Source organism: Cololabis saira, chromosome 15, assembly GCF_033807715.1.
Source record: "Cololabis saira isolate AMF1-May2022 chromosome 15, fColSai1.1, whole genome shotgun sequence".
Lineage (NCBI taxonomy): Eukaryota > Metazoa > Chordata > Actinopteri > Beloniformes > Belonidae > Cololabis > Cololabis saira.
The window spans coordinates 1,868,090-1,888,242 of NC_084601.1; the positions used below are offsets into that span (position 1 = coordinate 1,868,090).

The 20,153-nt window shown below is 38.9% G+C and overlaps 2 protein-coding genes across 4 annotated transcripts; one reads left to right on the plus strand and one right to left on the minus strand.

The window, feature by feature from the left end:
- Positions 1-1,018: 1,018 nt before the first annotated feature.
- si:ch211-133n4.6 (uncharacterized protein LOC797776 homolog) lies at positions 1,019-5,853 on the minus strand. Its single transcript, XM_061741808.1, has 9 exons — positions 5,787-5,853; positions 5,290-5,351; positions 5,164-5,187; positions 5,052-5,084; positions 4,350-4,382; positions 2,827-2,859; positions 2,255-2,284; positions 2,092-2,133; positions 1,019-1,815 (listed from the first exon to the last, which is right to left on the minus strand). The coding sequence occupies exons 1-9, from the start codon at positions 5,795-5,797 to the stop codon at positions 1,592-1,594; spliced, it is 492 nt and encodes a 163-aa protein (XP_061597792.1). The 5' UTR covers positions 5,798-5,853; the 3' UTR covers positions 1,019-1,591.
- A 6,497-nt stretch (positions 5,854-12,350) lies between these two features.
- rnmt (RNA (guanine-7-) methyltransferase) lies at positions 12,351-18,301 on the plus strand. Of its 3 annotated transcripts, none has more exons than XM_061741733.1 (11): positions 12,351-12,487; positions 13,658-13,816; positions 13,955-14,084; positions 14,523-14,648; positions 14,923-15,038; positions 16,070-16,251; positions 16,465-16,629; positions 16,782-16,899; positions 17,055-17,150; positions 17,239-17,272; positions 18,097-18,301. In XM_061741733.1, exons 2-11 carry the CDS (start codon positions 13,661-13,663, stop codon positions 18,132-18,134), a joined length of 1,161 nt encoding a protein of 386 aa, XP_061597717.1. In that variant the 5' UTR covers positions 12,351-12,487; positions 13,658-13,660; the 3' UTR covers positions 18,135-18,301. The 3 variants fall into 3 exon arrangements, with proteins under 3 accessions (XP_061597717.1, XP_061597716.1, XP_061597718.1); XM_061741732.1 differs by having other exon boundaries at positions 12,359-12,487; positions 13,569-13,816; XM_061741734.1 differs by having other exon boundaries at positions 12,373-12,487; positions 13,635-13,816.
- The last annotated feature ends 1,852 nt before the right edge of the window (positions 18,302-20,153 follow it).

Below are 20,153 nucleotides of genomic sequence, written 5' to 3' on the forward strand. Positions count from 1 at the left end.
AACTACATAGACCTTTGCCTACTTTGTTACTTCTTGTGAAATAAAAGTTACCACCCTAATTTAAAAAAATAATTTCTGCTCATTCACATGTTCTTGGATTTTTGTTACTTGCTCTCAGAATTAAAAAAAACACAATTTAGAAATTCTAAAAACAACAACTTAATGCAGTGAGCATGCGAAAAGACACACTTTTGCATGTTTTCATCCACGGCTGTTTCAAGGGTGGATGAAGCCATCTACTGTAAGTGCATTAAAGTACAGCCAATCACTGCAAGGCACTTAGTCCAACGCTTCTCTAAAAGACTCGCTGAGCTAGTATTTTTATTTAAGATAGTATTTTTATTTTTTATTTTTATATATATATTTTTTTTTTACATGAGTCATTGTGCTTTTGCTGAATTCACTCCCACTGAATAGCTCATTGGGAGTTCTTCTAAAGAAACCCTGCGGGGGGCGTCACAACGGTTTTAGAATTAAAATCTGTGCCCCTATTCTGTTTCTGTTCTTGACTCAAAGAAATGAAAGGAGGAATCCACCTGATCATCTTTACTGATCACTTCAAGAAGTGTTGGAGAAAGGCCCGTTGCTACTGAGTAATGAGGAAGAAGGAAACGAGAGTTTTTGTGGCATGAGTAGAATGAAGCAAACGTTTCCTACAGTCTGATGTCAGGAGAGTGAAGTACAAGAACATGCAAACATTTCATCTCCAGCCACAATTGCAGGTGGGCTGAATCCCATACAGATTTGATCTGAGCATCAAAGAGTCGACGTCCAAACAACACATCCCGTTAGTGCTTTCAATACTTTATGCAGAACTGGAACTTCTTCAAAGACCGTGTCTATTTCCTGCATCACTGAGACAATTCTCTTAACAGTTCAGTCTAGGAAGTGTGTGGGGGCAAAAATAACTAACAAACAAACGGTCGTGGCTACATTTAAAAAAAAAAAAATCATTACATGATGATTGAAATTATTCCCTGATAGGAAGAGCTGAGATCAGGAGAAGTTCAAATTCAGCTTAACTTTATTAAAATACGATACAAGAAACAAAAAGAAAGCATTGTGTAACTTATACCAGGAGAAAGGTTAAGAAAGGAAATCAGATAAATTGAGTGGATTTAATACTCTGAGGGCAAAATCCTTACAAAAAGCTGGATCAGTGGTTCTGAAAATTGGTAACTTTTTGTTGATTATCAAAATGATGGTGAAGTTGAACATAAATTCATCCAAGTTTCACAGCTGTGATTAAAACAGCAGTTCCTCGGCCTTGCTGCCAACCCCGTTTGCTTTTGTTATGGATATCAAACTGTCCAAACATGTATTTCTAGTAAAGAAATCTTGTCTAAAACCGCAGCTGGACACATGTATTTGTTCTGATGGATCATTCAGATCACCGGTCAGATCTCTCCGTGAGTCTGCAGGGTTCATTTAGACTTTTGAGATTGTATGTGTGTTTTATCTTAAATGTTCCAGTGTTGTTACAGTACGTGAGGGTTTATTTTGTTGAGTATATGTGATCATGTGTGTAACTCTCCAGGCATGATAGATTACATAGTTGTGTGTGTAGCGTTATTATGGGTTTATTGTGTTTTTATATGTGCCGGCGGTTGGTTCTGGATCTTCTTTTGGATGTTCGGCCCCTTGTCAGAGCTTTTGCCTGCAGAACGAGCGGCTGCTGAGGGAGAGCTGGGATCTGAGCTGGGATCTGAACAGCGTGGCCGGGACTCTGGTGGACGTGCGTGGCACTCTGAGCTTTCACTGAGCGGGAGCTGAACTTTTTCTTCCCGCCTTCGTCAGAATCGCTGTTCTCGTTTTCTGCAAGAAAAACAGTTTGAAACAAAGTCTGAACATCTGCAAGTAAAAATAAAATAGTAAAAATGGTCTCTGATTTAAAATCTGACATTAGGAAAAATGTAAATGTCTTCGGTATTTCCTATATTTGTGTTATTCTGTATCATCAAGTTCAATTAAATTCAATTTTATTTATATAGCGTCTATTACAAAAGAAGTCACTTATGTTATTACATAACATAAGTGTTATTCCATAACATAAGTGAAGGTGTAACAAGGTTGAGGGAATGTCTGCCTCACCGTCCTCTTCCTCAGCACTGTTTGCAGCAGCTACAGCCAGCTCTGAAATCAAATAGTTCATTAATAATCAAAAATCTAATGAACACAGAAACACAAAGATTGTCATAATCAAGTTCAAAAACAGTACAAAAAATCTACAAAAAAAAAAACGGAGGAATCATACCAGCTAATGTCATCTGATCAGCTGGTGGAGCTATAAAAACAAATCAAAAATAAAATGATCAATTCATCCATAAGAACCAAAAGGTGGCTCAATTCTTTTTTTTTAAGTGCATATGAGCGGATCTACAAATGAACAAGTGTTGATGAATGGGTGGATGGATGGATGGATGGATGGATGAATGGGTGGATGGATGGATGGATGGATGGATGGATGGATGAATGGGTGGATGGATGCATGGATGGATGGGTGGATGGATGCATGGATGGATGGATGGATGGATGGATGGATGATGGATGGATGGATTCATGGATGGATGGATGGATGGATGGATGCATGGATGCATGGATGAATGGGTGGATGGATGGATGGATGGATGGATGGATGGATGATGGATGGATGGATGCATGGATGGATGGATGGATGGATGGATGGATGGATGGATGGATGGATGGATGGATGGATGGATGCATGGATGGATGGATGGATGGATGGATGGATGGATGGATGGATGGATGGATCAGTGTAAAAAAGTTAAAGTAAAAGTTTTGGAAACATAAGGAATGTGTCCTCACTGTCTGCCGTCTCTGAACTGGAACTGCTGGTGTCTGAAAACAGAAAAACAGAAACAGAAAAACAGGCGGACCAGTGAAAGAGGGGAGTTACAGAATCAATACACTGGATTTGGATGATATCTAGATTATATTTGGGTGATAGTATCATTTATGTCATCATCATGCTCCTATCTGATGCTCCTCCTCCATAATACTGGGATTCATCTGGAATATGGAATATGTCAATCCAAACAAAGACAAAGTTAGGTGTAGGTATATTTGTGAACAGGCAGAATATAAACATGAAAATTCTGTCAAGAATTTGACAAAAAGATGTCAGTTGTGGTATTTATTATCCCATTTCTGTGTCACAGTTACAGTTTTCACAGTTTTCTCCAATGTTTTTAGTAACACCTGATATTTGTCAAAATATAAGATGTAATGAAGCTGATCACTGGCCAGGGTCTACAGGGCGTTAAGCTCAGTTAGAGGCTGCCTGATTGATGGCTTGATTACCCAAAGTCCACCTCTACTGCGATAAGTTAATTAAGAAAAAAAATGTTATTGTTGTATTTAACAACAAAGGTTAACTTCCTGGAGGATTTTTTTTATTTTTTTTCCTTTTTCAAACTCAAGTTAACAAAAAAAAACTAAAATGTAGCATAGCAATTGCTATACAACATTTTGACCCAGGCTGCAGAGTTATGTTAGCTGTTTCTTATTTACCTGTCATGATTTCACATATTTACAGCACTTAAACAAGCGAAACCTTGTAAATAAAAAGAATATACAGGACTGTCTCAGAAAATTTGAATATTGTGATAAAGTCCTTTATTTTCTGTAATGCAAAAATGTCATACATTCTGGATTCATTACAAATCAACTGAAATATTGCAAGCCTTTTATTATTTTAATATTGCTGATCATGGCTTACAGCTTAAGAAAACTCAAATATCCTATCTCAAAAAATTTGAATATTCTGGAAATCTTAATCTACAACTGTAAACCATAATCAGCAATATTAAAATAATAAAAGGCTTGCAATATTTCAGTTGATTTGTAATGAATCCAGAATGTATGACATTTTTGTTTCTGTAATTGCATTACAGAAAATAAAGAACTTTATCACAATATTCTAATTTTCTGAGACAGTCCTGTACATACAACAAAAATGGGATAGCTTTAGAGAAGGCACTTGGGAACAATTGTTGTGTCACTGTTCCACCTTGTGGCAAGAACCTTTAACCTTTAAGTGAGTGAGTCAAGGAAACCTTCATTGTGATGCAACTATTTTTAATCAGTATGTTTAATTGTTTGGAATTTCCCACTCCTTTTTTTTAGTTCTCTCTTCTTCTTTCCAGAGAGAACACCCACAATTAAAACTGTTCAAAACCATATGTGCCTGTAGATAATGTTATGTTATTCAGCAGTAAAGTTTATATAATGCCGTCACGTCATGCAGCTGTTTCATAACAATTAAAGATGTTTTAAGGTTGTTCCTGATAAATAGGTCTGATGAAGTGAACAGAAGAATGAAGTCTTACCAGGCTGATCAGGAGAAACGACGCTCGTGCTCTCTGAAACAACAGAACAACAGCTGATTTAAAACGTCTCCAGACATTAAACTCAACACTGACTGTCATGTGGTTGTGCCGGTAAGTGGCACTTTTTCCAGACAACTTGCATTCTTTGTGCTTTTCGTTGGTGATTTTATGGTTGATTTCTGCAACCTGAGCAACCAGATATGGTATGGGAAAATAAATTAGCTCGATGTTCAACTTATATGCAAGGTAACCACTTTAGTTGTTATGAGAAACATTCACGTGTTCCTGTTCTAACAGGTAATTTTTTCAAGTATACATTTTTTAGTTTAGTTTAGAACAAGATTTTAGGAAACAGGACAAGTCATAAAAAAAAGAAGTACTGTCATTCCCTCTGACATTCGATTCATTGATATGCAGATGATATATGACTGTTTATCTTAGTTCTGCCTGGATGGGTTTTCTAAGTCATATTTTCTATCCTTTATGACTGAAATCAACATTTGGATGAAAATATACTCTTTAAAGGATTTAGAAAATATTTGATCAGTCACAGTTAGACAAAGTGACATGTTTGGTTTTAGAGTTTGACCTAAAATCCATGTTTTCAACTCAAAGGAAGAAAAATTACCATTTATATTTTCATTGCAAATTGTAGCGATTAGAAATGAAATCTAAAGTCTTGATGTGGACAGTGTTACTCACCTGTGGGAGCTTCTTCAGAGAGTGAATCTTTATCTAATAGATACAGGTGAAACAGATTAGAGACAGACAGACTTTATGACATGATGTGAGTGATGAGAAGCAGGTGCTTTACCAGTTTTGGCTTGTACTCCTGCATCTGCAAACATCCAACAATTTCATTAAGCACAAACACAGTCACCTATAGAGATGTTTTCTATCTATCTATGATTTATGAATTTCAAAGAAGACGCAGTCTCACCGCTGGAGTCATGATCTCCCTCCACCAGCAGGACAAAAAGAGAGAACAAAAGAACAATGTTCCTGTAATTAAAAAAAAAACAGAAGTTACTTTTAGTCTGATGATCTTTGTGGTCTTGTAAGGATTGCACAAAGAGCTCAGCATGACAACAAACACTGGTTTAAACCAAGTCAGCCTTCAGTTTTACTTTATAATTAGACTTTTGCCATCAAGGTAAAGGTGAATTTGATAAATGAATCAGAAACAATTAATTTCAGAACCATTCTGACCCAATGAACTTCAACAAATGTTAACTCTTAGGATACACAGATTTTTTAGATTTAAGAAAACTATTCAACATTTTTACAGACCTCCTCACTGATGCCTCTTCTTTCTGTTCCCATTCATTTACTTCTGCTCTCCATCTCTATGGAAACCTGCATGCTTCCATTTTAACATTGCTCCTATTTTACAGCATTTCTGGACAGAAACCCATAAAGACGAGGAGATGGACGTACCTGGTGAGCATGATGCTGGGAAGTCAGTGTGACAGGTGGGCAGACAGGTGACTGTTACAGGACAGCAGGAATCTCCTGGCTCTGAGCATCTGGTGCAGGTTTATATATCTGCCTAAATGTCACCCGTCCAGAGGACGGACCAAGGTGTGTGTGTGTGTGTGTGTGTGTGTGTGTGTGTGTGTGTGTGTGTGTGTGTGTGTGTGTGTGTGTGTGTGTGTGTGTGTGTGTGTGTCAGGTTTCCATGTTAATGTTCAACGGGAGCAGGTGAAGAAGACGCTCACAGACGTTCCTCTGTATCTGCAACGACTGTGAACTTGACCTAAATCCAAGTCTAACTTTAGATTCAGAAAAACCTGCTTGATGTGGCGAAGGGAGAAATTCAGAGAACTTGGAAAATGTGATGCTTTGACACAAATCTAATGACTACAATTAATTTAAAATAATTTAACTCTTGATTTCTGTTACAGTCCCCACTATTATTGGAGATTTTTCTAGTACAAAACCAACAGAAGGACTGCGAAACCTTGGAAGGAAACAACATTTCATTATTAATAGTCACTTTTAACATTTCTGAAAGAAAGAAGATGTTGCTGACATTATTGGAATGTCATGACCTCAGTGTAATCTCCTCATGTCCTATAAAATAGCTTTTTTGGGGATTTCTTGGTGTCCTCACAGCTCAGGGAATCCCCATCTTACAAATACAGCCAGTGTGGACATTTTCAGCTGGTCAGGTTTCAGCGACTCAGATCCACTGATAGAACCTGCAGAACAATTAGAGCAGAACAATAGCTTTGCCTGGAACCAGATCCACCATAGACCAAGGTGCTGTAGTCCAAGACCGCCTCATATCTGATTCACAAAACGGACCGCAGCTACTCCACTAACCTGAGTCCACTAAAAAGAGCTCGGGGGTAATAAATCTAAAAGTCACTAAAATAACACAGCTATCAAACGTACGATACGGCTGAGCTGACACGCACGCTCAATCTGTTGTTGAATTTCCAGGAGGAAGACGATTAAACAATTAACCTATTCCCATTTCATTAAAAACTTACTAACTAAACCAGAGGGACATATTTTAGCAAAAGAACATTGTCTTCTTTCATTCACTCATTAGTACCAATAGTTCATCCGTCAATAGTTCTTAAAGGTGAAAGCACAAAACTTTAACTGATGGGTCATGGTGAAACTCTTGGATGTATTGTTAACATTAACATCTAAAATCTTACGTTTTTGTCTACAGTACGGTAACTCTTGAGGTGGGTGTGTGTGGCTAAGAGCACCTTAATATAATAATATAACTTAATATCTAAAGGTAACACAAGTGGACATGTGAGCATATACGCGCGTTTGTGCTGCTGTAATGGAAAAACAGGTACAATGGATTCTGTCCCTGGAGACACACACACACACACACACACACACACACACACACACACACACACACACACACACACACACACACACACACACACACACACACACACACACACACACACACACACACACACACACACACACACACACACACAGTGATAAATGGCAGCAGGGGGTTTACAGGGGGCAGTGTGTAGGTAAGTCTTTTTTTTTGTGCGCGGGGGCTGTGTGGTATTTGTGTATCAAAGCCTCTTCTGTCTGAAAACGTCTTTCTGTGTAAATGGAGAGTCCAAGGAAGCTTTTTAAAGCAGCACCGCTTCATTCAGCCAATGCAGCAGCTTTGAAATACTGTAAGGTCAGATTTACATGTTTATGGAGCTTGCAGCCATTAATCAGCCCATCCATCCCTCCATACGTCACGCAGGAGGACGTATGGGCCTCAAACAGAGCATGACTGTAAGAAACACTGGTTACTTGGTGAACCAGGTTGATGTTTAGAATAATTCTCCTGGTTTATCAGAGTGTAAGTTCATATAGTAATATACGTGGATGTATCCTTGATGGATCCTTTCATCTGCACCATTGGGAAGCAGTTCAGAAATGCCATAACTACAAAGTTTGATTCATATATTCCTCTTCGTAAAAGCTTCAGTCACCTAAGTTTATAAATGTTTGTGCTGATGTTTCCATGTCCGTTACAGAGACTTACTTTTTGTGTGCTCTTCAGAAAATAGAGATAAAGAGATAAATAACAAAGAGGTGGGATCCACTCTGGACTGATAATCAACCAAACATCCTACTGTCAGTTTTGAATGATTACTTTAAGTTCTGAGGGGAAGCTGAGGGGCCACCAAATACCGAAACCCATGAGATTGGATTCCTCAGAAGGCAAGGAAACATCAAGAATCATCAAGAACCATTTAAAATTGAGAAATTTTGGTCACTTATAAAACTTTAAAGGAAACCTTCTGTTAACTGAAACAGAGTTGACCTTGAAGCATTAAGGACGGACCATCAAGAAGTGGAAACACAAGAAAAAACAACACATAACAAAAGCATGGGTATGTAAATATGGAGGTGTGGGGTTTTGTCCTGGCCTGCTTGCAGTTCTGATGTGTCCCCAAAAGTTTGTTACCCCCAAAAGTAACAAATCAAGCAACAACAGTCCTTTACTGTTGGATGCATTTGAGTAGTTTTCTGTGGGAATGGGACAAAATAACATCTGTTTCCATTTCTGTAGTGTTGTAGAATCATTTCTGTTGGCGGCTACTTGCTGCCAGTGGTGCTCACTGAGCTGATGGCCCGCAGAATTACCAAAAAGGAAAATAAATTCTCTGTCATCAGAGACCAACTCTACTTTATTTAGAAAGATGTGAGGAAAGCAAGAATTTGATTCCAGAAACAGACTCAAGGAACGTTGGGAGAAATGTGGGAGAAAGCCCTACTGGTGAACATGCCAGTCATTGTATAATAATGCATTTTAGTTTTAGCTTTTGGCTTTCATAGTTTTAGAATAGAAATCTGTATCTGCTTTTGTTCAAAACTTGTTTTCAGCTACTTAACAGTTTATGGTCATTGATCTCTGATTCTCCTCTTGATGACTGTGTAATATTCTCACCTGCAGAGAGATCTAGGCTGCCATGGGCACCAACACACATCATTCTCATCTCAGTTGCTGGTTGCAGCACCTTTGGCATTTTAACAGGCAGTCTTTTACATCTTTGACTCTTGGAACTCAGCATCTATTTTTCTCAAAAGGAAACTGAAACATGGACTAATCTGACAACAGAACGTGTATTCACTGTCTTTCTGTCCATCTGTAATGACCCCATGCACAGAAATAAGCCCTGATTGTTCACACCTGTGCCTCGTTACCCCCTTGTGTATATCTGGTCTTTTGTGCATGTTTGCAGGCCGGAGCCTCGGGAGCTGCGTTCTGGCCTGCAGTCCTGGACCCGGGTTCCCCCGCGGCCAGCACCACGGGCCCGGGTTCCCCCTCAGCCAACGCCACGGACCCGGGTTCCCCCTCAGCCAGCACCGAGGACCCGGGTTCCCTCTCAGCCAGCACCACGGACCCGGGTTCCCCCTCAGCCAGCACCACGGACCCGGGTTCCCCCTCAGTCAGCACCACGGACCCGGGTTCCCCCTCAGCCAGCACCAAGGACCCGGGTTCCCCCTCAGCCAGCACCCCGGACCCGGGTTCCCCCGCAGCCAGCGCCAAGGACCCGGGTTCCCCCGCAGCCAGCACCCCGGACCCGGGTTCCCCCGCAGCCAGCACCGAGGACCCGGGTTCCCTCTCAGCCAGCACCACGGACCCGGGTTCCCCCTCAGCCAGCACCACGGACCCGGGTTCCCCCTCAGTCAGCACCACAGACCCGGGTTCCCCCTCAGCCAGCACCAAGGACCCGGGTTCCCCCTCAGCCAGCACCCCGGACCCGGGTTCCCCCGCAGCCAGCGCCAAGGACCCGGGTTCCCCCGCAGCCAGCACCCCGGACCCGGGTTCCCCCGCAGCCAGCGCCAAGGACCCGGGTTCCCCCGCAGCCAGCGCCTCGTATCCTGTGTTCCCCGCCAAGTCGTCCAAGTTCCCCGCCAAGTCATCCAAGGCCCAAGCCCAGGCCTCGTGGAGTTTTCTGGGAGTGGAGTTAGTATTTGCATATGTATTAACCAAATACAATTTAGTCATTATTTGTAATACAGGTTAACGGCACTGTAGATTTTTTAGATTGGTCATGTTACAATATAAAATGACTTACTAGTAAAAATCCCAAGTGTTGTAACTGTCAGCTACTTTAAACTGTATACCAGTTTCTTCGTTGTGCCAAATGTTCTGTTTTTGTCTGTTCTTTGACTAAATAAACTGAATAAATTGGGGTTTCATGCTGATCTAAGTGAAAATAGAAGATAGCCTCCCTAAGCTTGGAGGTTGATGTATCGCATGGCAAAAGACAATGTTCATTTTAAGGACATTTATCCTAAGATGTTGTGGCTCTTTTCATTACAGTGAGGAATTCAGACTGTTATTAGTTTTTTGGATTTGGGCTAACTGATCTTGCGGGCGAGCTTGCGAAGGTTGGGATGGATGGCAGCAGGCGTCAGGGTAATAAGTCTCATCTCTTAGATCGCCATCAGCAGGATGAATTACAGACATACCAGACAGGATCACGGCGTGAAACCGATCCAGGACCAGCTGATATGAAATTAAAGCTCAATGTGTCTGTCTGCATCTTCTCATCCAGTATGAAGCTAAATGGGTCAAAAATACCAAGAAAGACCTGTAACACTGAGACACTTTTCACAACAGATAGAAACACTGAGATCGGTTGGCATCCATTCTCAGGTGAAATTATTGTGCACTTGTTATTTAAATATTTATACATTCCAGTTATCAATCTAAGGCAGAAATGGCATCTTATACTTGAATGTCTGAAGTGACCACCACTTTCAATATCTTTCACGGAACACCTTTCCCACTTTGTTTTGATGGCAACGGGATCTAAAATGATGTAATTAAATAAGCTTTTCAAATGGGTTCTGTGACATCACACATTCAGATCAGGGAATTATCCAAGTTTCATGCCCAACTTCACATGATGCTACATTTTTGTACCCAAAGAATCGGTAGTGTGAAGTTGTATAACTGATTCCAGATAGCGCTCCCTGCAGAAAAGCAAAGTCTGCTGTAATTATGTAGCCCTGTTGTGGCATTTTTACCAAATCGCATAAGAGAAGTGTAACCAATACCTCAGCAAACTGTCGACTTTTGATTAAAAAAAAAGAAATTAAAAAAGATCACATAATATTAGAATGTTAAGAATTAGCTCTGTTATTGTAAGAAGATTTACTGATTGAGTTATGAATAAGCTTTTGGGGGGATTATCTAAGCCTCGCCAGGTGCCAACTGTTGCCCCCTGGCGGGATTGTTTTAAACTGGAATGTGGATTTCAAAATACAAAGTAAAATCTACTACATTCAGACCCTTTTCAAAAGATTTCACACAATTCTGGTTAATCCTGTCAGCAGCAGGTAAATCTGTTTATATTTTGCAGCATAGCTGACGCCAGAACCACCGTTGTAATGGAAACACAGCAGGCGATAACAATGGGGGTATGGTCATAGTGGAAAAACTTTCTTATGTACAGTGCTATACAAAAAAAGACTTGGTATTCATTAAGTTAAAAAAAAAATCAAAAAAAAATAAGTAAAAAGACAAGTATGCAGTGTATGGAAATAATGAATGAAAACAATCATTATCAATAACATTTCAACATTCATGAAACATGCAGAAGTAGTGCGAAAAATATTAATTTTTCCTTTTTTGCATTTATTTTACATATTTTTATTCTTTTAACTTGTTTTAGCTACATATTTCTTCTGATATTTTTGTGTGTGTGTGTGTGTGTGTGTCCTACTTTTCCAAATGGGCACTGTGTATACTTGAGCTATTGTTTAAAAGTCACATTTTCTGCCAGAGGTTTTGTCTGTTTGTTTTTATCTTCCGCTTGTTTACATCGTTGTTGCCATGGTACAGTGGGTGGAAGAGGTCAAACCTGATAAGGTGCTGGTGTGCACAGATTCAATAGCTGTATTGGAAAGTATACAATCAACAACAACATGCAGAGAAGACTTACTCATAGATATTTACCATAGTTTACTAAGAATACACAGATGTGGCATAGATGTACAGTTCTGTTGGGGACCAGCACATGAGGGAGGAACAGGGAATGAGGGTGCAGATAAATTAGCAAAAATGGGACTGCATAAGGAAATAACAATACCAGTTCCACTAGGAAAAAGGAGAAGGTAAAGCAGTAATAAAGAAGAAAGGAATGGAAATATGTCAGAAAAGGTGGGGGGAAGATCAGAAAGGACAGGGATATCACAAAATACAAAAGTCTATCATAACAAAGAATTATACAGAAAGGAACAGAAGGGAGGAAATAAGGATTAAATGGCACTTTGTATGTTATGGGAAAAAGACAGTGTGAGAACTGTGGAGTAAAATAAGAAAGGCACAAATTCATTTCTTAAAGACACTAGGCTGATAAATAGAATTTAAAAAACAGGCTAAATGAAATGATGTTACACACTCTTGTACAGTAGGTGGCGGTATGCACCTTAAAGCTGTTTGCGATCCGCCAATAAAACAGAGAAGAAGAAGAAGAAGAAGAATCGTCGCCATGGAGACGCAAATATGGTGCGCGCGCAGCCGGAAGCTGCTCGTAGCGGAAGCTGCAGAGAGATGTGAGCGTTAGCTGAAACACTGAGAGGAAAACTTGGACCAAACTTGGACCAAACTTCAGCCTCACACACACCAACAAACCGTATGTTCATATTCCATTGACTGTTTGGTTCCAGACTGTGATTTTAAGAGGTTTTAGCTTCTTCCCGACTGAAAACAAATCCGACTTAACGACTGTTAGCCGGCTAGCTGCTAACGTTAGCGGCTAAAACAGAATAAAAAGATGTTTGTGTTTGTGTTTTGGTCATTAATGTGAGGTTATCGCTGCCTGCGCTGTAAACTGGGGATGTAAAACCAGTCCAATCAGCCCAATCAGAAAACCCAAACAGGTGTTTATGTGGAGGTTTTGGAGCTGGTTGTTTCCAGAGGTTTATAGTAACGAACTACATTTACTTCGTTACAAGTACATATACTTCGTTACACTAGTTTTTTTTTGAGGATTTGTACTTGCGTTTTTTTTTTAATCGGGAGTTTTAATTTTACTTCACTACATTTAAAAGTTAAAAAATATACTTTTACTTCGTTACTTTGACATTTGCCACCTCGTTACTCGTTACAAATTAAAATAATCAAATAATTATATTTTGCAAGAAAGACAGTTTATTTTTGGTGTTGTATTCTAAACCACATTTCTTTCACCTGAAAGTGAAATAAAAAAAAAAAAACAAGGGAAGGATCATTTTTGGTTTTGTTGCTTCTTTTCATGCGTAAAAAATAAAATACTTGTACTTTTACTTTTGATACTTGAGTATATTTTTTCACAAGATAATTTTGATACTTAAGTACATTTAATGTGAGCTACCTTAAGACTTTTACTCAAGTCATTTTCTTATGGGTGACTAACTTTTACCAAAGTCTTTTTCAGTTATGGTATTTCTACTTTTGCTTAGTTTTTTTAAGTACTTTATACACCTGGTTGTTTCTGCTGATATTTAACTCAAACAAAGCTTTTGGTGCATTTTTTTTTAATTTACATTTAAATGATTCTATATTCTAAGTGATTTCCTCCTATTGTTTGTCTACATTTGCAAATGTCTTATTTCTGGATATGCTGAAGACTTTGTTCATAGATTGCTGTTGTGTGTTATTTCAGAGCTTTATTGTTCAGATTGCTTGATGTTTGCTATTTTTTTTAAAACTGTTTGTTCTATCTGTTTCTGTAGAGACCTTTACAAGGTGGAAAATCACTCATTGAAACAAATTTGGGCTCACTTGTGATTTCTAATCAGCGCCATTGTCCACTGTCCTGAAGGAGATGTCTGTCCAGTCAGAGATGTTAAAGCCGGGTGGAGAGGAAAGGAGAGGGGCAGAAGAAGAGACACAACAAGGCGAAGAAATCAGCCAGAAGTCGGGCATGAAGAGGAGACATGAGGAAGAGGATAAGGAGGAGACGTCACCCACCAAGAAGCTGGTAGGCTTGCTGATTGTCACTTTGTTTAAATAATGTAACCTTTTGTGGGAATCTGATGATGAATCCACTGTAGTAACAACATGCTGTAAGGGGAAAGTGTTCAACATCCAAAGTATTGACTTGTTATTGATCTGTCAGGTGACCGATCACAGTGAGAAAGTGGCGACTCATTACAACAAGCTGCAGGAAGTTGGTCTGGCAGTCCGAAGCCAAAGCAGAATTTTCTTCATGAGGAACTTCAACAACTGGCTGAAGAGTGTCTTGATTGGTAAATGATCAGAAATCATCAATGTTTTAAATTAAATGATCTCAAGCCTGTAACTCTCAAGACTGTCTCAATGTTACATTAGTGCTCAGTTCGTAGTGGATAACTTACCTGATAGGACAAAAGGAGTTGCATTATGTTAAATAACAATTATTTGATACGTGTGTATGCATTTTTAAGTATTTATAAATGTATTAGACAAAGTCATTTATAGGAAAAACAGAGGGATTAACATCTCAATTGCTTTTGTTTTATGGTTTCTAGTTTCTTAAGCGTCTTAAGAAAAAAAAGGATTTTATTGGGCAGCTTTAAGTATTCTGTAAAACTCGAGTTGTAAGAGGGTTTTAAATTATTTTCGTGGCTTATAATGGTTTAACTGAATTAAGTTTAGTGTAAGTTGACCTAATGTTAAAATCTTAAAACTGGTTGTTTGATTGACAGGTGAGATGCTGGAGAAGGTCCGGGGTTCAGGGAACAAGCAGGTGTCTGTTTTGGACCTGGGCTGTGGTAAAGGTGGAGATCTACTGAAGTGGAGAAGAGGAGGAATTGATCATTTGGTCTGTGCAGGTAAACCATGATTACTGATTTGTCTTCAGATTATTATTGTTGCTTTGAGTTTGGAAGTAATCACACAGGTTATCAATAAACCCCTTTTCTTTAGGACTTTTTGACTCTTTGGTTCATCTTATAATTGCTAATTTAGTAGTAAATATCCACCAGTTCTCTGAGTGTATTAACTATCAGTCCAAAATGAAGATGTGTTTTTTGAAATTGCTGCTGAAAACGGGGAGCTGTCCATAATAAAATTTTGTTTGTTTTTGTTTGTTGTTTTTGTTCTCAGACATTGCAGGAGTTTCAGTGGAGCAATGCCAGATTCGTTATGATGAGATGAAGAGAAAGAGTCGTGCTCATGAGAAGATCTTTAGTGCTCAGTTCATTACTGCTGACTGCTCAAAGGTAGACCAGCGCAAACTAAATAAACTCATCTGTGAAGACATTAAGAGCTAATCCCAATACACCCCCTACTTTCTAACACTAGCCCTCACTCACTACCACTAGCCCTAAAAATGAAGCCACAGGCGTAGGGCCCTTGTAATCTTCCCTAGGGATTGGGACACCACTCGCTACGTCAAAAGCTGTTTTAATTTCCGCCGTAGCGCTGTTAATATGCCACTTTATTAAGTTTTAATATTTTTTTCAGTCGTAAAAGTCACCGTTAAGATCCCCAACCTGGGCTCAGTTTATCCAAATAACGCCTGTTAAGAAATTTGCTCCGATGTTTTCGGGATGAGAAGAGCCGCCGGCTCGGGAGCTGATTTATGGTTCCACGTTAAATCGACGCAGAGCCTACGGCGTAGGGTACGTCGTAACCTACGCCGTAGGCTCTGCGTTGGTGTAACGCGGCACCATAAATCAGCCTTTATTCTGGCGAGATCTGAAGATACAACGCAACAACGAGCAAGCGAGTGATTATGTACATTCACTGAGTGAATATTATGAAAGTAAAATATATATTTCTCGCTAGAAATGTAATCAAAACGCATTTTTATGCAGAAACTAACTCAAAATATTGATTTTATTCACTAAAAAATAAGAAATGTCCGCCATGTTTTTTTTTAAAATTCAGTCTGCAAATGATGACGTAAAGCATTCTGGGAAATTTTCTCAGGCCCTCGGTCATGAAGTCAGCATCTGAAATCCCTCACTCTGAAGGGCCAGATTGATAACCACTAGCCCTCGTTATGTCCACTAGCCCTAGATGCAAAGAGGAATTGGGACACCACTACCCTCACGGGAACGCGCAAAATTTAGGGGTAGGGATGAAAAGTAGGACTAGGGGGAGTATTGGGACTGGCCCTTAGCATTAAATTCTGTCAGTTAGTTAGTCGCACATAGTAAAGACACTAACATTTACTCAAATATGAAATAAGTTGTAGAGAGACAGAATATGTAATAAGAATTTATTTTCTCTCACCCTGTTTGTGCAGGAGATTTTGTCAGAGAAGCTGGATGAGCCAGAGCTGATGTTTGACATTTGCAGCTGTCAGTTTGTCTACCACTACTCATTTGAGAGTGAGCAAAAGGCAGACATGATGCTGAGAAACGCCTGTGAGCGTCTGAAGCCCGGAGGCCTCTTCATCGGAACCACACCAGATGCGTATGAACTTGTGTAAGAAGAAAGGTTTATCTTTTCAGCTCTACACAAGACTGCTCTCTGCTGGATCCTGGCGGGAAAGATGTTTTTTAAAAACAGCCCTCACTTTTGAGTGACCATGATTAATTCAGCTGTGTTCTTGCAGAGATTTATTTCTCTAAACACTTGAGAGAATGTCTAGCCTAACTATATAATTGCATTTTTTTGTGCTTCTTTTTTTTTCTGCAGTAAACGTCTGGAGGCGTCAGATTCTCAGTCTTTTGGTAATGATGTCTTCAAAGTTTCCTTTCAGTCCAAAGGGTCCTATCCTCTGTTTGGATGTCAGTATCACTTCAGCCTGGAGGATGTCGTTAATGTTCCAGAGTTCCTGGTTTACTTTCCTCTTTTAGAACAGTAAGTTTCATTTTGTGTTAGAGCTCACTCTCCCTTATGTACAGAAGTATTACACTGCTATTGTTAAAAATGCATCTACTGTTTAATACTCAGCAGTAGCCAGACTGTGTTGCCGAGCTAACGGACTGTACTTGTGTCACTCTCTGTATCAGCATGGCAGAGCGATATAACATGCGTCTGGTGTTGAAGCAGAGGTTTTCTGAGTTCTTTGAGGAGAAAGTGAAAAAGGAGCAGCATCGCAGCCTCATGATGAAGATGATGGCCCTCGAGGTAGAACTGTGAACAATCAACATTTATTATCTCAAGATGAACATTCAAATCTATTAAGTTGAATCTTTATTTTCTAAAATGTATTGGTGTACAGGAAATACATTCCCAGTTTAAAGATAATTATGAATAAAAATGTTTTTTGTCTTTTTTTTTAGCCCTTTCCCTCTGAGGATGGTCGACAGGTGGAGAGCAGAGAAGAGTACCGCCATGCTAAAGAGCACTGTGACAGAGCTGGAGTCAGGACACCCGTGGTGAGTCTGCCGTCACCGCACAAACACAGTAACATTCAGGGTGGAGGGTCCAGTTTAACTGATGCTGTTGTCTGTCCGTGTGCTGCAGGGAACCCTGAGCAGATCAGAGTGGGAGGCAACCAGTAAGTGTCTAACATTCATTGTACACGTCACATTTGCTTCTCTTGCAATGTAATTTTTCACTCTTTTCTGCAAGAATCATCATATAGAAAGTGCATATATAGTTTACCTCAATTTGTAAAAGTGCTCTCAGAGAGATGATTCTCTGCTTGTCATTTGTTGAAGGACGTATTTATTAATCTGCACTGTTTACATACAGGACTGTCTCAGAAAATTAGAATATTGTGATTTTTCCGTAATGCAATTACAAAAACAAAAATGTCCTATCTTCTGGATTCATTACAAATCAACTGAAATATTGCAAGCCTTTTATTATTTTAATATTGCTGATCATGGCTTACAGTTTAAGAAAACTCAAATATCCTATCTCAAAAAATTAGAATATTCTGGGAATCTTAATCTTAAACTGTAAACCATAATCAGCAATATTAAAATAATAAAAGGCTTGCAATATTTCAGTTGATTTGTAATGAATCCAGAATGTATACAATTTTAGTTTTTTTTAATTGCATTACAGAAAATAAAGAACTTTATCACAATATTCAAATTTTCTGAGACAGTCCTGTACATACTATATATATATATATATATATATATATATATATATATATATATATATATATATATATATATATATATATATATATATATATATGTATGTGTATATGCTGTACATTGTGTTTATTTCACTGCACAAGCACTTCCGGTTAGATGCGAACTGCATTCCGTTGCCTTGTACCTTAACATGTGCAATGATAATAAAGTTAAATCTAATCTAAAACAGATTGCTATGAGCTGCTGAGTAACGTTGAGCTGTTCTGTGCAGGTATCTACTTGGTGTTTGTGTTCCAGAAGATGTCCTGATGCTGAAAACAAATGTGTCCCCTTTACGTTCTCTAGTCACCTGCTGCACACCTCATCCTTTCATCACTTTGTGTTTGTATAGTTTTCTTTTGTCTTTTTAAGTTGTTTTTGATAATGTGTGAGGACTGTACTAGTTTTGTTGGATAAATGAATCAAACTACAATGAAGCTCAGTTGTTCTCTTCTTTTATTTATAAGAAACTTGTGGTCCTGCATTTGTGGAAGTGGCTAAACATGGCTCACTGAAACGTGTTTTTGTGCTTCTACCAAATAACATTTCTTAATTGATTCAAATTTAGCTTGGAAGTGTACAGAATAAGCATAAAAAAGACGGACATTAGTTTGTGCAACATCATTAGTTGACTTGTACAGATTTATAAAGAGGTGGCTGCAACCAGAAGTATATGCCTTTTCAAACAACTCTTATTTGTCTTATAATAGACATGGAGTTCTTTTAACTTTGAAATGTTCCTGTAAGTACCAATGTTCATTGTAATTATATGGTTTGCAATCATATTTAACAAACAGCTAATGGTTAATTTTATGTTAGGCTATATCTTTTTAGAAATATCTCATAGAAGATGTAGATGCAGCATCACTGCTGACCGGATTGTGGTTTTTAGAATATTTCTTGATATCAACTGGTTTTAATTCAGTCCTGTATGAGATCTTAAAAATCATGGGCACATTGCAGCATTGACACCTCGCCTACAGATATGTCTTAAGATTCTGTGAATCATTAAATTACTTTTATGTACTACTGTTGGTGTTGTTGTTCAGACATTTTAAACTTTTTATACAGTTGAGCCACTTGGCCCTGAATTCTTTGGCTGAGTGATGAACCGGCCCTTGTGTCCACTTCTTGAAGCATCTCTGGGTTGCTCTTTATTTTTTAATGCAATCGTTTAGCTGCTTTGTGGTTTATTATCATAAATGCTGTGAGATGTTCTATAATTAAAAAAAAAAAAAGAATTTGGAAACGCTTGTATTTTTGTTTTTTGACAACTTCGTCGTCTGTTTTAAAAAAAATCCTAATAGCTTTCTAGTTTTCATCATACAGTCCCTGACAAAAGTTGTTATTTATCCATTTCCCATGCGGATCGACTGATTCATACAAGTTATTGATTGAAGTCATCAGGACTAAAGAAAGCTCTTCCATGCTTCCCAGAGTTCATCAAGGTTCTTTGGTTTCATCTTCCGTGCTTCCTCTTTCTTTCCAAGACTTTTGTCAGAGACTGTATGCTTATCTGGTACCACAATGGAGGTGGGTGAAATTATTAAATTCATTGAACGTCGGTAGTGGAAAGGTTTGGCCCAGGAGGTTACACAGTCATACTGAATACAAAGTGCTTTTTGATAAACTCATCCTACATATTTTCATTCTGGCTGCAGTTGGAGACACGGTCGGCTTTATCTTGACTCTATTGTGTCAAAACCTCCCTAAAACGAAAGGTTTCTTCAGTGTGTTGTGCTGCGCATCTATTAAAGGTGTCTTGTCATTAAAACATTTCTGTATGTAAGCCCACTATGATGGACAATCTTTCTTTTGTGGTTGAAAATGTTCTTTAAAAAAAAAAAAAAAAGAACAAATGTGTCTCTTGAAAAAGAGATGTAGTTAAAGTGTTGATATTAATTTGCAGTCAGGTCTGATTGTATCAGAAGGGAGATGTTGCAAAGGAAACCAGAAACCCTCCATTCGTTACGTTTGCGTTTCCCATAAAAATCTGGCCCCTTCTTGTTTTCATTTCCTGCACGAGGAAGCCTTGATCGTGTCGTTACCTGTAAGTGTTGGCATGGCATTGACATGAGCGTATCCCACACATTTTTCTTTGCGGCTAAAAATAACAAAGAGGAACCTGCTAAGCGGGTGTGTTTGTTTACTGTATGTGTGATCTGAAAAAAGGGAAGTTGACATGTATAGTGGGAACTGTCTTGAGGAAATTAAGTGGATTACCGAAGCAGTTGAAATTTAGATGAAGAATTCTGGATGTGGTGGAGTGTCTTGATTTTCTGGACAAAC

What these genes read in the sequence shown, in the direction of transcription:
- si:ch211-133n4.6 (XM_061741808.1), bottom strand. An exon ending in CTCTGAAGAAGCTCCCACAG is followed by an intron (nt 4,383 to 5,051) that starts GTGAGTAACACT and finishes CTGTTGTTTCAG; the next exon opens with AGAGCACGAGCGTCGTTTCT. An exon ending in CAGTTCAGAGACGGCAGACA is followed by an intron (nt 2,285 to 2,826) that starts GTGAGGACACAT and finishes TTGTTTTTATAG; the next exon opens with CTCCACCAGCTGATCAGATG.
- rnmt (XM_061741733.1), top strand. Translation starts at nt 13,661, where the DNA reads ATGTCTGTCCAGTCAGAGATGTTAAAGCCGGGTGGAGAGGAAAGGAGA. An exon ending in TTACTGCTGACTGCTCAAAG is followed by an intron (nt 15,039 to 16,069) that starts GTAGACCAGCGC and finishes CTGTTTGTGCAG; the next exon opens with GAGATTTTGTCAGAGAAGCT. An exon ending in CCAGATGCGTATGAACTTGT is followed by an intron (nt 16,252 to 16,464) that starts GTAAGAAGAAAG and finishes TTTTTTCTGCAG; the next exon opens with TAAACGTCTGGAGGCGTCAG.